The sequence below is a fragment of the Cariama cristata genome, unplaced genomic scaffold, assembly GCF_000690535.1.
Source record: "Cariama cristata isolate BGI_N322 unplaced genomic scaffold, ASM69053v1 scaffold608, whole genome shotgun sequence".
In the NCBI taxonomy this organism is placed as follows: domain Eukaryota; kingdom Metazoa; phylum Chordata; class Aves; order Cariamiformes; family Cariamidae; genus Cariama; species Cariama cristata.
This window is the reverse complement of record NW_009630395.1, coordinates 8,413-23,516: the sequence shown is the minus strand read 5'-3', so window position 1 is coordinate 23,516 and position 15,104 is coordinate 8,413. Positions and strand designations below refer to the sequence as shown.

Below are 15,104 nucleotides of genomic sequence, written 5' to 3'. Positions count from 1 at the left end.
GTCTTTCACAGCATTGTATTTTTTGAAGAATGACAAAAAAAACTATAACTTCTTAAGTTTAAAAAAAAAAATTAAATTACCGTGTTACTAGGTAAAATAAAATAGGCTGACCTCCAATTTTCTTTATCACTGCACTAGCTACCTTTAGACTCAGATAACCCTGTGGTATGTTTTGTAGTCTCTTCTGTATCCATACACAGCGATTGTGTGGGACTTTTTTTTTCTTTTTGAAGATTTGATATGTGCAGCTTAATTAGTTTCTGCTCACTCAGACTGTGATAAGCTGTAGAGCAGGCATACTATGTAGCATGGATTCTCGGTTCCCCAATTATTTAGATCAAGGGACCTTGCCAGAATACACTACAAGCATGTAGTTATGGGTTTTCTCATTTTGGAAACCAGGATACAGAGAGGGTGCCATTCACATCATTGGTCATGCTTTGGCATTGAGTTAGAAATGGCCAAGATGTGCTTTCTGCCCAGGAAACTGCCTCCCCCAGTTTTCCAGAAGTAACAACAATGCTGTAGGGGGATTGTCAAGTTTACGATAAGATAAACTGTAAAACACATGGGTGGTGTATTTTGTATGAACTAGATTTTTTTCCCTGTTTTTTTGTTGGTTTTGTTTGTTTCTTTGTTTGTTTGTTTTCTGAAAGCAGCAGCTTTTTATCATTGCCACTAGGGCTCTCAAGATTTCTTACTCTGAAAGCTGTTCCAGAAATTAATAGACCAAATTGACTAGATCTGAGAGAAACATACCTATTTTAACATTATTCTCAGATTATAATGGTATAACTCTCTATTAACTCCCTATGAATATTTAATCTAATTAGGAGATTAAATGATCTCCTGACACTAGAAGTCACAAGAGGTTTTATAACCACTCCAACTCATTGAAGTACTATAGGCCTAATTTTGGCATAAGCCATGGCCCATGGTCAGGGGTTGCCTGAATATTCTCATCTGTTTATGTACATAGTAACCATGTGAGCATTTACAAAGTGGGAGCTTTTTGCAGACATATATCTTAAATTTTCCAGATTGTGCCTCCTTTCAGGATGTACCTGAGGAAAAGTAAACTAAACAACAGATACATGCTTCTTTAATAATGAAACTCTGAACTGATAGGAAAATTTGAGGGTGTCAAAGGGTGGTAGTGACATATGGATTTTATTTTTTTTTTCATTTTATGATGTTGAAATTTTACTGATCAAAATTGTACAGTCCATTACTTCTACTGTTGAACAGATGTATTGATGTTCTCTGAAACGACTGTTATACAGCTCCACATGTTGTGTTTGGCAGCTAATTCAGATGACATACATGTTTATCTTCTCTTGTTGGAGATAAGATTTATGATGCTTTTTCCTTCTCCTTTTTTCCTCAATAAATTCCTAGTTTTGCCCTGTTTTTCCTCTCACATATAAATAAATCACATTTACGTTTTAAAATCTGTTCTTCAACTATTTACTTGCAGTTATCAGTTGTGGAGATCCAGGAGTCCCAGCCAATGGCATGAGATACGGTGATGATTATGTTGTTGGACAAAATGTTACTTACATGTGCCAACCTGGTTATACAATGGACTCAAATAGCTCCTTAATTCGCACTTGTACTAGCAATGGCACATGGAGTGGAATAATCCCAACATGCAAAGGTACAACATTTATTTTGATTGTCAACTATTTCTTCTATGACATTTACATCCACTGTTTATTGTAATGAGTCAGCCAAATATTTCCATAAAAATAAAAACTTACTGTTAGTATGAATACACTGAAATGATTTTTTGGCTGCAGGAATGTTGACTTCATCCTTTGCTTGTTTTCCCTTTTATTTTTCATACCAGTACAGTATGTTGAACAGTTTTTTGTAGCTTTATAGAATATTTTATTACTTTGTTGCTAAACTTAATTAGCTAATATGAAATAGTGGTTAAGTTTTGTATGTTTGTTTGTTAAGGTTAGCATATCATGCAAAAAATGACCTGTATATGTCTCTGTCCTTGCAAAGAGTCCACTCAAGCACATGATAGACACCTTTGGGAAAGATCTGCACACTGACAACTGAACTTTGTCAAAGGCAAATTGTTCTGGGTTACTCTGTCCATAATACTAAGATTTTTGTCTGATCCCTGCTTCATTAGATGTACGCCTTTGACCATCACTGTGCTGTATTGACATACTCAACAAAAACACTAAATCCTTCTAGCAAATTTCATATTAAACATTTTTCTGCTTCATATTATTTTCTCTACTGTGAGAACTGAAAGGATTAATCTCAAGATCTTCCTTTTCTCTCTTTTACTATTTGCATTCCTGATTTTTCTGGTGTTTAGGAATTTTTTTAATGCTCTCTGTTAAAATTTAAACAGCAAAAAATCTGAATGTTACTGAAAGACTACCTTCCTGTGTCATCAAAACAATTTTCTCTGAGAAACTCACTTGTTTGCTAAACCCTAAAACATCTTCTTTCTAGAGTTATTTTTCTTACTCTCCTCATAGCACAGCTGTAGAGAAGCACCATTACTGTTTTGATGTCTTCTCTCTGGGTTCACACTAAGCATGTCTGATCTCTGTTCTTTTAAAACTTAGTCGTGTAAGTTTGCACTTACTTTGTTCTCAACATCCTCATTCTGTTTTGTTTTCAGGAAGTACAGTTACATACTTGCTCAGTAGTTCTCATTTTCTTCCTCTGAATTCATTCATCAGAACAGATCAAACAGATCAAACAAATTGCAAATCTCCACCCTCCACCCACTCTGTCCTTGCTGAGTACAATTCTCCCAATATCTTACCAAGTCCAGTTTAATTCTAATTCACCTTTGATAGTGTTAATTTTAAAAGTTATTTCCCCAACACATTCTTGAGGATGTCAGACTTCGAGATCCTCTTAACAGTTCACTTTATTTTTCTACTTGTATTGTGCTCTTAGCCAACCTGAGCTTCAATTACAAAACTGATTGTAAGAACAGAAGAATAGCCATAACGGTCCTATTGACCAAGAGTCTCTCTGTCTCCAAGAGTGTCTGTAAGCAACCAGATAGAAGATCGTAAGACAGAACAAGTATTTATTATATAGTCTCCCAGCCTCAAATTCTTAACAACTACAAGGCACCTAACTGGGAGCAGGAGATCTAACTCTGATTTTATTTAAACAGAACCATACAGAGAGAGTTAGACTGTCAATTTTGGCTTTGAGTTTTTGAATCTTTCTCAGTTTAGGTCATATCTATTTATGACTTGTATAAATACTAAATAATAATCATATGCAGAATCTCTAGTGTTCTCAGAACTTCATTCTACTCCACACAGGTTTGTGTGAGTGGACTAGGTAAGTTAATAACTCCCATTTCTTTGATTGTGTAATTAAAAATAATATATATTATGCATTAGTGTGTTTGAAATGTATAACAATTAGTTCTTACTGTCAGGAGGAAGTGCCAGGGCCCTCTGGTACTATTTAGTTAAAATAATTGGAAAATTAACTGAGCAGAAAATGGATGTGTAATTGTCACTGTGCTATTGAAATAGAAGATATAAATAATTCTATGCTTTTGCCTAGCTGGCAAAGGATCTATGTTCATCTGCAACTAAATATTCAACTATTCAAGCATTGTCTTTTCTGCAGACTTGCATTTGTAATATACTTTCAACTCTTAAACTGAGAAATGTTGCTGTATGTATTTATGGTTAAATCTCTGACCAAAATATTTAGAGAAGCATTCTGCCTTGTTGCTGAGTGTTGTTTTGTTTTGCTTTTTTCACCCCAAAATTCTGATATTACACCTGTTTTCATGCTACTTCTTCTGTCTCTGTTACTAATTATTGACCAGTGTTTCTTCCTTTATTATTCAACTCAGAAGTTAAAATATACAGATCTTTTTAAAAGGACTAGTCATGAAGCTCTTGGAGAAAGCAAACAGACTTTTGCTGCTTGGAGCACTTATTTTGACTTACTTTCATTAAAACATCATGAAAGTGTGGCAAAAGCTATCATGCCCTTTTCTGGGTTGGTTGGTTGGTGTTTTTTTTTAAACTATGAACCAGAGGAAGAAAACAGAAAGGATAAAAAATAGGGCCTTAAAATTTAGATTTGGTTTACTGATTGGCAAAGGATTATTTAATAATACTTTCATCCAGCATTTTCAACCAGTCATGAATGATGCTGCAGAGCATCTTTGTGGTGTAAACAGTTGAGATTCTTTCACTGAAGAGTGTCATAAGAATGGAGAAATTATACATGGTGAACCTTCTGCAGATCACATTCAAATACATGGTACGCCTGATCTAGTGCCTCTGATTTCTTTTGAGCTTGTAAGATGACAGCTGTCTAAACATAAGTTTAAAGGTTATGAGTGCAGCATTTCATTTCCTCCATTCTTGTGACCTGTGTGTTCTCTACTTTATTTTTAGTCACCAGCTCTTCTCATTTACCCTAACTGTCTCCACTAAATTAAATCATATTAGTTTAATTTGCTTTCTTTCTCTTTTGCTAGCATAGTTTCTCCCAACTTTTCTCTTCTTACTCCTTTTCTCTTTCTCACTCATTCTAGTAACTTTGGCTTAAATTTCCCCCTTTCTCTTTTTGATTCAGATTTTTTTCATTTAACTTCTTTTATATCCTTTTTCCTTGAGCTCTCAATTAGCAGTTGTCTGTTACTACCCCATTATCCAGCGAATAACACTTTTATCTTTGTCGGTACAGTTATGTCTGTTTATTTCTACTGTCCTACGGTGGTGTTTTTCTTTCTTTGTCCTCTTTCCTACAACTGAGTAGAAGATGTTTCTATTTTTTCCTGGGAGGCCTGTAAATGAGAAACTATACTGAAATATGTCTTGGCCACCTTAGAGATTGCAAGATTGACAATTTCAAGAGGTTGTGAATCCTTAAATTTTCTTCCTCTAGCTAGAAGCTAGATGCTTTTTGGTGAGGAGCTATTCATGAAGCAAATACGAATCAAACCGTAGTACTTAGAAACAGGCTTTCAAGTCATATTTTGGAACAATCATCCTGTAATTTCATCCCTGGGCATTAATATCTAGTAAATGCCTAAACTGGTTAACAGGAAGAAAGTATTTGACTATTACCATGGCAACTAAAGATAATTGTACTCTATGTTGTCTAAACAGACAAACAAAATAATTTTGTAGTATCTACCAGGCATATCTTAAATGCTGTACATTTCATACTCTCCATACTGATTTTTAGGTAGTCTTCCTATTTGGTTTGATGCAGCATCCTCTTTTATTTAAGACACTTCATCAATCAGCCACTGTCTCCTAAATGGAGGAAATCAGAAGTACTAAATTCAGGAAATGTGGCAAGAATATAGTGAGGAAGATAACATGTCCTGACTGTATTGTCCTCTAAAAAAGGTGAAATTAGCACATATGGTTCTTCTAGTAATTGTGTACACTGGGAATATTTACAGCAGCTGGTCCTAATCATTTTGAATATTATTGCAGCTGTTACCTGCCCAACTCCTCCGCAGATCTCTAATGGAAGGTTGGAAGGAACAAACTTGGACTGGGGATTTAGCATTAGCTATGTCTGCTCTCCAGGATATGAACTCTCTTTTCCAGCTCTTTTGACTTGCGTTGGGAATGGAACATGGAGTGGTGAAGTACCTCAGTGCTTGCGTATGTATTTACTTTATAGTCATGTATTTCTTTATTCAGCTGTAGTACTTTTTTCCTCTTTAATTTTTTTTTTTTCCCCCCTCCAGCAGTGATTCACTTCATTTAAAACCTGGGTCAAATACAATCCCTCTATATTTTCCAAAGTTGTAACATAATTTGTAGATTGAGGAAGACATAAGAATATCTGTAAATCCTTTGTGAGCATTTAGGAAGCCTTAAACACAAACACAAACAAAATATTACAGGCAATGCATACCAAATGATCCAAGGCAAAACAAGATGAAGAGATGCTGTTTTGTTTTCAGATCCAGCTACATACAGAATGGGAAGTTTCATTATAATCTCTTTTTATTTGCTCATTACTTATCCTAAACTTTCTCTGATGTCACATAGAGTTTTTTCTGCCGGTAATGTTTTATGCAGTAAATTTTGCTAACCTGAAAGCTATAACATCAATGGATTTTTATATTGCTACAAATTTCATTACAATAGTAAATGTGGCTTTTTCGGTTGGTGTCATTCCACTCATTATTTAAAAAACCTTTTTAAAGAAGTGATTTTGATGCTTCTGAGAGATACTCAATTGATTGCACTGAAGGAGGAGGTTCTGTAATTATTTGTAGAATAGCTAAACCACTGAAACTCTATAATGGTCTTCAGCATGGAGTCTAACTGGAAGAGGATAATTTCGTCTTCATGGCTTTCCAGTTTCTGAAGTTTAATTCAAGTTTGCCAAATAGCTGAGCTTGCTGGGTAGCTTGCTAAATGTTGCAAAATGCAGTTCTCCATTCTTTTAATATTATTTGCATTCTTCATCTCTCCCTTCCAAAAATGTTCTTTGTTTTGGCTATATCCTACTACTATGAAAGCCTATCATACATATGATCTTTTCCTTTTTTTCCTAATGATATTTTCATGTCATCAACAGTTGCTTAGTGCCTCTGAAACTGTATGAGCCAGAGCTGGAACATGGTGAAAGGCACTGTTTTTAGAAGAAAAAAATCCCACCATTTGTTGTTTAAGTTCTCTAGATGGAGCTCTTCTAGAGTCCACTATGTTGTGAACATTAAAGACCATGAAAGGTCTTTTTCATCATTTGTTCTTAACTGAAATATTGTGTCCTCACATTCATTTTTGGATACCACAAGCTATTTGTCATCTTTGAGGTTGGAATATTCAATATTGCAATATGCTCTGAAAAAGGGGTTCCATCTTTAAACTTTTTAAAAGGTATAGTTAGCACAGAATGCAGCTGTGCGGGAGTTAAAGGCTGTTTCATGCAGAAATTACATTAACTGAATGTTGTTGGTGTACAATGGTTACCCATTGGCTTGTGAGAGAAATCAGATGGCAGCCATCTGGCAGAAATGAGAGGGAGCTGGTGAAAGTCCTTCTCAATGAGCAGTCTTTAAGCAGTTCTTGACATCAGAAATTTAGTTCTCAGCTTAGTGCCATACAGCCTGTAGCTGAAGATACATAAGGTATAATTGTAACATGGAATAACTATTCAGAATGGAATACGGTCATGTCTTTGTATTCTATGACCTAGTAAATTTGTCTGCTTAACTATTCATATAGCAATTTGAGTAAAGGACTGCTGTTTTTATAAGCTTGGCAATAGATGGCAAAAAAATATATAGGCCGATGCCTGAAAATTCCTAACTAGAGATATAAGTTTCTGTTAATCAATAAAATGTCTTTGAAGAATGCTACTAGCCTCACAGCCTCAGTGCCAGAGCTCTGTGACCTTGTCTCTGTTAAAGGCTCTCAGAGTCCTTAGGAAAATGTTTCAATTGGGAGTGGGAGCACCCACAGAGCTTCCAGTTTGCTGCAACTTTAGTTTGTTCTGTAGTCTCCTGTTCCAATATCAGAGGAAAACTGCCATGTTTTACCACGGTGCCTGATTTCCATGGTTACCTATATAGAAAGCAGATAGACAGTAGGTATTCAATGATTGGGTAAAGTTGACTGACAACTAAGTAGTGGAGTTTACTTAGTTTTATAAAAAATTAATAAAGTTACCCAAAGAGTATTTTTTAATGTGAGGACTTTTTTTCCTTGAGTGTGGTTGTTACTTTGTTGGTACAAAGAACTGTTCAGGAGACAATTTCAAGCCTCTGTGTTAAAAATCTAGAAGTGTTTTAATGTATTTTCAAATTAAGATAATCGCAGAATTTTCTAGTGAAAACATAAATTAGAACTTTAATCTGTCAGTCACACAGTGAGGTTCACTTGTGGCACTATCCCCAATTCATAGATCTTTTCAGTTTGGCCTGTAATTCTGCAGACAGTCCCATTCCACTTAAAGCCATAAAATTCTATACGTTTCTGGTATGTTACAGATTAAGCCCTTTTTCTTCAACAATCAGTGTGTGCATAGATTTCCTGTGCAATCGGTGTCTGCAGTAAGAGGTAGAGGGCAGGAGCATTTCATATAAGCATGTCCTTTTGAAAGCTTAAGGGATAAGTGACAAAGAGAGAGATATTAGAAATGTGTTTTGAAGGTGGTTGTTTAAGAGATGTAATTTAAATTTTGTTTGTGGAAGAGAAAGATGGAGCAGAAAATTCCACTGTCTGTACAACATACATTTTTAGAAATATGTCATTGCACACATCTGGGTTAGTGTTTTATTTTTTTTGTTTGTACTACAGCATTTTCTGTTTGATATGAAATTAGACTCTACAATATTGGAATTCATGGTGTGTCTGGGAATAATGTAGTCTGATGGCACAGAGTTTACAATAGCTGATTGCATTTGCTGAATCAAATATTCAAAATTCAGCCTCTGACAATAATCAGTACTTTATACTGCATAAGGCAGCCTGTTAATATGCTAGCAGTGCATTTACTTAGTTATGCTATGCTATAGATGTAAGGAATCTTTAGATGATGGGTATAAAGTAAGAAGTTCAATTTAAGGATATGTTCTTACCAGTCAAATTTGTCCTGCCTAATAATAGCTTATTAGTGTTTGACTTTTAGATTGCTGTTGAAATTACTTTACTATGTTTGGATTTTTTTGTTAGCTGTATTAACTTTCAATTAACTTTCTATAGTGTTGTACTTCTATACATACCAAATCTTACCTTTCAGTGAAGGATGAGGAAGTAAGAATGTAGAATTCCTAAAATCTGTCTGACAAATCCTTTAATCATACAAAAGTTTTGAGCACTGGGTAGGTGACAGAAAGCAGGTAAGAACAACAGACTTACATGAAGGTTTGGTACACTCTCTGATTGCTCTTTACATGACTATTTGCAGATTGATGTGATTTGGGGCAGAAGTGAATTGTGGATATTTGGACCTTAATAAAATAAGTTCTGTAACCTTGAGTGTCAACTTCAAGCTACTGACCAAGCCCACTCTGTAGGTATTTTGAACAACTAGCAAAACTATCACAAACTGAAGCAGACTAAAGATTGGGTATCATCTAGTCTTTCTTGGAAATCCTATTAAATGTTTCTGTATTTGACCTGTGTTTAATAAAATAAATATCAAATTTGGAGTAACTGTTTGACTGAGTTCAGGTAAGTGGGTTTTATGTGTATTTTAATAAACGACACATTCCATTTCTATCATGTCTCTTCTCACAGCAAAGTTTTGTGGTGACCCTGGAATACCTGCTCAAGGGAAAAGAGAAGGCAAAAGCTTCATCTATCAGTCAGAAGTCTCTTTCAGCTGCAATCCTCCTTTTATTTTGGTTGGCTCCAGCACTAGGATTTGCCAAGCAGATGGCACATGGAGTGGTTCTTCTCCTCGATGCATAGGTAAGGTTACACCCATATTATTGAAATTTCTTGAAATGCTTATTATTCCTATTCCTACTAAGTCAATCTAGGAGTTTTCGGCTATTTTGAATTATCCTGGTGTTATTCTATACTCTCTAACAATCAAGTCACTTTACTTTTATTTCTCTCATTGTCTTATTGTATGTTGTTGAACAAGCTTAATTTTGTGATACATTCATATGTTTCATTAAAATACTGCAATTTCTTTTGTCTTTAATTTATTGCAATTTTTTTTTTTAAGAACCTACTCGCACAGCATGTGAAAATCCAGGAGTCCCAAGGCATGGGTCACAAAACAACACATTTGGTTATCAGGTAGAGTATACTATTTTTTATTAACTTGCATATTAAAATATTTTTATACTACCTCAAAGTCTAGAAACTTCTGCTTAGAGGTCCAGAAACTGCTCATGCCTTGTAAGAGCTGGTTGCTGGAGTGTTGCTGTGTTTCCTTATTTCTACCTGTTGGATTACATTGACCTTGTGTTCCTATTAGCAACGTGCTACGTGAATCCCTGGTGATCAAGATTTGCTTGGTTACACCTTGAAAGAGTTCAGTATTTCCCCACAATATATAAGTGCTCCCTACTGTTTATCAAGTGGGCTTTTTCTCCTTAAAAGTGTATATACTATGTGCCAAACTGCTAGTGTAGACATACTCTAAGAAACAGTGGAAATTTTTTCCTGAGAGCAATTCTGTTGTGACATTTGGAAGTGATGTGACCACAAATGAATCACAGAGTCACAGAGGCTGGCAGGGCCTCTGGAGAGCTTCTAGTCTAACCTCCTTTCTCAAAGCATTGTCAGCTAGGGCAGGTTGATCAGGGCTGTGTCCAGGTGGTTTTGAATATTTCCAGGGATGAAGACTCCACAGCCTCTCTGAGCAACCTGTTCCAAGTTGATTGCACTTACAGTGAAAATGTTTTTTCTTATTTTTAAACAGAATTTCCTATGTTTCAATTTGTGCCTGTTTCCTCTTGTCCTGTCACTGGGCACCACTGAAAAAAAGTCTATCTCTGTCACCTTTCCTGCCTCCAGTAGGTTTTAATACACACTGACAAGGTTCCCCTTGAGCCTTTTCTTTTTCAGGCTGGACAATCCCAGCTCTTTCAGCCACTCCATGTATGCCAGATGCTCTAGTCCTTTAGTCACCTTTGTGGCCCATCACTGGAATCAATGCAGTATATCCCTGTCTCTCTTGCACTGGTGAGCCCAGCACTGGACCCAGCACACACTTGTGTCTCACCAGTGCTAAGCAGAGAGGAAGAATCACCTCCCTCCACCTGCTGGCAGTGCTCTGCCTGATGGAGGCCAGGAGGCGGTTGGCTGCCTTTTCTACAAGGGTATATTGTGGCAAATGGTGTTTGCATATGCTTCTGTTGGAAACAGAATTGTGAAATTGAAAATGCTTCTGAAATCCTGATTTTCCGAATCACACAAAACAGTGACATCAGTGTGATATTTTAATCAATGAATGGTCTACAAATACAAAAATGTGCCCTATAGTTTGCTAGAAATCTAGTAAGGCAGCTGCAAAAAAAAGAGAGAGTCTAAACTATCCTGCTACATCTGTGTTTTGTGCCAGGGCTGAAAGCTCCTGACATGTGAATAGGACTAGGCAGAAGATTAAGCTAGCAGCTCTCTGGTTGTATGTGGTGCCTGTCTAGAAGCAAGAGTTAAATAAAAACTGCAGAATGCCAGAAATGCAAGAAAGGGCTGATTGAAATTTGAACAGATTTACAATATGAAATTAGTTTTTAAGGGCAAAGGTTGTAGCTAAAGACTTCTCAAAGTTTCACGGCCAAAAATTTATTTGGTTTGTAATTTTGGTGGCCTTTACACAGTACTCCTCCTGCTTAGTGGTTGTTTTAGCAATCTTTGGGTTTTCAGACTGTGCTAGATCACAATCATATGCTAGAGGTAATATAATTGTCTCAGTTTTCTCCAGGGAATGGAGCACTGTTCCGTGCTAAGATAGGATATGTGGGGCAGTCCTTGGGCTAACTTCTTTTGGGTATAATACAATATTATGCTAGAGGGCAACATTGCAATGACTCTTTTCTACAATTTAATTGTCACAGTTTCTCTGGCATATTAATGAGCTTCCTATCACTGGAGAAGCTAGTGCAGACTTTCTCATTTGTGGTATAGTTGTAGTTGTGAATGAAAGCATCACTCAAAGCTAGCATGAAACTGTCCAAATACCAGGCAAAATGTCAACCGATAAACAATTTCTAAAAGAAGTGTAACTACTGGCAGAATTTACAGCCTTGATCCCACAGTTGTAAGGTTAGTGCCTAGCAGATTTAAACTGCATGAGCTATAGTTTCCTTACCTAGCCAGCAACTTATCCTCACGCTCATGTAGCAAATTTAATTTTATATAGTAACTAAATGTCTGCATGCAATTCTAGTTACTCTAAATATGATTGTTTAGTTAATACTGAACACAGTAGGAGTATCATTCGTACAGATGAAACTGAGTTTAGCTGTTTATTGTGTGGAAACGACAGTGAAAATGATGGGTTCTAGACAAGTTATTGTATGTAGATCCTGGAAAGAAATACTACATTACCACATATTCAATAATGTTATGACTAATTTAAACCACAAACATATTATTAATTAATTTATTTTATGCTATAATTAACTTCTTGTATGAATGGGATAATAATGACTTTTGCTTCCATCTATAGCAGAAAGGTAAAGAATAATTCTAAATCATTCAAAATACTGAAGATGAGATGGCTTTGATTTTCTTTCGTCTGATAGATCCATTGCCTACCATTTTAAACAATAGCCCAAAAGAGCTTATGCAAAATTAAGCAAAATGTTTTTCAGTTGGCAAATGCATAACAAGGAGTTGTTACTCTTGAATGTATAAGATGGTTTTCTGACTAATCCAGGGTGGCTTTTTCTTCTCATTTAGGGCTTTGGTGGGTTTTTTTTGTTTGTTTTTTTTGGTGGTTTGTTTTTTGGTTTTTTTTTTTGTGTTTTGTTTTGTTTTGTTTTGTTTTGTTTTTTAAAAACTGTCTTAAATACTTTTCATTTAAACTAATATTAATAGGGTCATTTAAGTGACTTAATTGTTAAGTTTTAAATTTATGTCTCTGTGCCAAAAAAACCAAGCTGTAACCTGACAGTAAGATTCAAGTCTTCATATGTGGAGTCCTGTTTTAAGTGCTTTTCAACAAATGACAATACGTCCTCTTTTACCTCACTATATCACTAACTGTCACTTGCTTTTCACAATACTAATGTCAAGTTATGAACTTCCACAACACTTTTTGTCCTTGTTGTTTCCCCTACTCTTGATTATCTGTTTTCCTATCTCGTGGATTGCATTGAAAGTTCAGGTATATACAACATAATTCCAGGCTTGACTGAAAGGTGTATCAAAACCTGACCTGCTGGAACCTACACTAAAAAAACCACAAATATCACCACCTCACATTTTAATCGTGTTTCAACTGTTAAACAGGAGCTTTATAACAAAGAGTTAATAGAATTTTGCATGGATTTTGTTGTTTGGTATTGAATTCAGCAGGCAGAAGCAGATCAGGCTCTTGTGTGTTCAAATATCATCAAAAAAAAACAGCTTAGTGTATACTTGTATATCAGACATGGCATGTAAATGAGTAGCATCATCTGGTTTAATTGTTATGAATATGTACTTCAAGGATGCTTACCTTTCATCTGAGTACTTTTGATTTGACAGATATACCTTAACAGTGTGTTACAATGAAGACAAAATATCTGTAGAACTTCGTGAATACTGACTTCATCTGTAATCTGCAAAATAAATTGTTCCTTGGAAAGAAACTGTGGTTTTGAAATATTTCTTCAGATATATTGCTAGTAACATAGAAAATTACTTATAGCACTTTCACCATAAGCTATTGTAACAGAAGATACTACTGAATTGAAGAAACAGTTTAGACATGCTTAGACCAATCAATCATATGTGTAAGATTTATTACTTCTGGTATATTTCCAACATAAGTTTTTGTAGAAATTCAGCTATTTTCCCTTACATTAAAGCCTGAATGGAGCTAAAGGGCAGTCTGAATTTAGAAAGAACAGCCACATTACAGTAGTGGTAGCCCTGTGTTAGCTCTTGGTTTCTATGTTATGAAATGCCATATGAAACTTGATATGCGGATGTGGAGCAATCTTGCAAATAATGTCCTCTGAATGTAATGCTTATAAAAACTTTAGTGCTGATTGAATTGTACGATGAAATTCAAAGAGAAGCGCTGTACTACCACAGTATAGCTGTCTCCATTAACACAGTTGACGTCATCACCGCATCAATGAAAATGTAATTTAAGTCTTATCAGACACCACACCATTTTCCTGGTTCCTTTTACTTCTCCGATTCCTGAGGTCTGTGGCTTCCGCCTGGTGTCAGTGGGCGATGTTAGTGTTAGAATCTGGAGTGCTTCACTGGCAGGGATGCGGTTTTGACTTTTTTTTTCCTTTTTTTTTTTTTTCTGTCTTTGTCATTCTTGATTCACCAGGGGTTATTTATAATGTTGCTAACACACTTTTACACCACTCACACTACAGCCCCACATTATATTTCAATCTACTCTATAAGGCACATATCACCTATGTTAGATACTTGTTCTTTTTTACCCCTAAAACCTGATTCTGTCCGGATCTGCATTTCTTTAAGTGACCATGAGTGAGTTGTTCACAGCAATGGGGTCTCCAGTGCCGAGATTATGTTGTATCTCTTATCATACCCACACCTGTGGTCTTCTTCACAGTATCCTGTGTCTCCATTTCTCAAGGCCTTTGCTATCATTCCAGTGCCATGTCTGTATTTCTTTATACCACACCACATGAGTGGTAAATAGCTCATTCTGCTCATAATAGCTTCTTGTTACTATTATGGATATAAAACTGTGATTGTACCATACAAAGATAAAGGAAGGCATAAAAATTAATCATAGCCATCTGATCACAAGAAAATTTGATCTTACATCTAAACCAAGTTTAGTAAAAACAAAATAAAACAAAACTCCAGACAGCTCAAGACATGTTCAGACAAAAGAAGCCTGGCAAGCCTCTGCCCAGAGGTCTTGTGAACTCAATAGCCTGTTACTAGTAGTGGCAATACTGTATTACGGGGCTGTCAAACTACAGATACAGCAAAGACTTAATGAGTTGTATTTTCAGTCACTAAAAATATGATGCTAAAAGCTAATGAGGAGAAATAACTGACATTCCCTTAGCCTCTTGATCCTTTGGCATGAATTGTTGGGAATGGAGAAGCTTGTTAGAGTATCTTCATGTTCTTTGGTAAACTGAAGTCTAAGAAAAATTTGACTGTAGAGTAACTCATGAAAGTTAGCAATATTTTCTATTCTTATAAGGAATATAAGAAAAATAAGATAGTAACTTGTTATTATTTTAATAATTATTATACATTATTATAATATTGTTTTGGTGGAAAATATGTATCTAGGGTACTATCTGGTTCTTTATAAATGGATGCAGGTTGGTATTTATGCATTTTCTTCTCAGATTGCTATTTCTCCTGTTAGAGAATAGCAAATATATGGGTTTTGGTTCTTAGTGAAAGGAAAAGTAGCCATGTTGTTTTTCAGAATATCCAAACCACAACTGACACTATGGAAAAAGCAGCTATAGAACACAGATGATGAAG

General features: G+C 35.6%; 1 protein-coding gene across 1 annotated transcript in view; it reads left to right on the top strand.

Moving 5' to 3' along the window:
- Window positions 1-1,477: 1,477 nt before the first annotated feature.
- LOC104165757 (CUB and sushi domain-containing protein 3-like) overlaps window positions 1,478-15,104 on the top strand; it is a gene marked incomplete at both ends in the record, with an annotated part of 18,263 nt that continues 4,636 nt past the window's right edge. Inside the window, 4 exons of the mRNA XM_009705485.1 lie at window positions 1,478-1,657; window positions 5,469-5,642; window positions 9,237-9,410; window positions 9,673-9,746. Of these exons, the coding sequence (XP_009703787.1) occupies window positions 1,478-1,657; window positions 5,469-5,642; window positions 9,237-9,410; window positions 9,673-9,746 (602 nt within the window). The remainder of the gene's footprint in view (window positions 1,658-5,468; window positions 5,643-9,236; window positions 9,411-9,672; window positions 9,747-15,104) is intronic.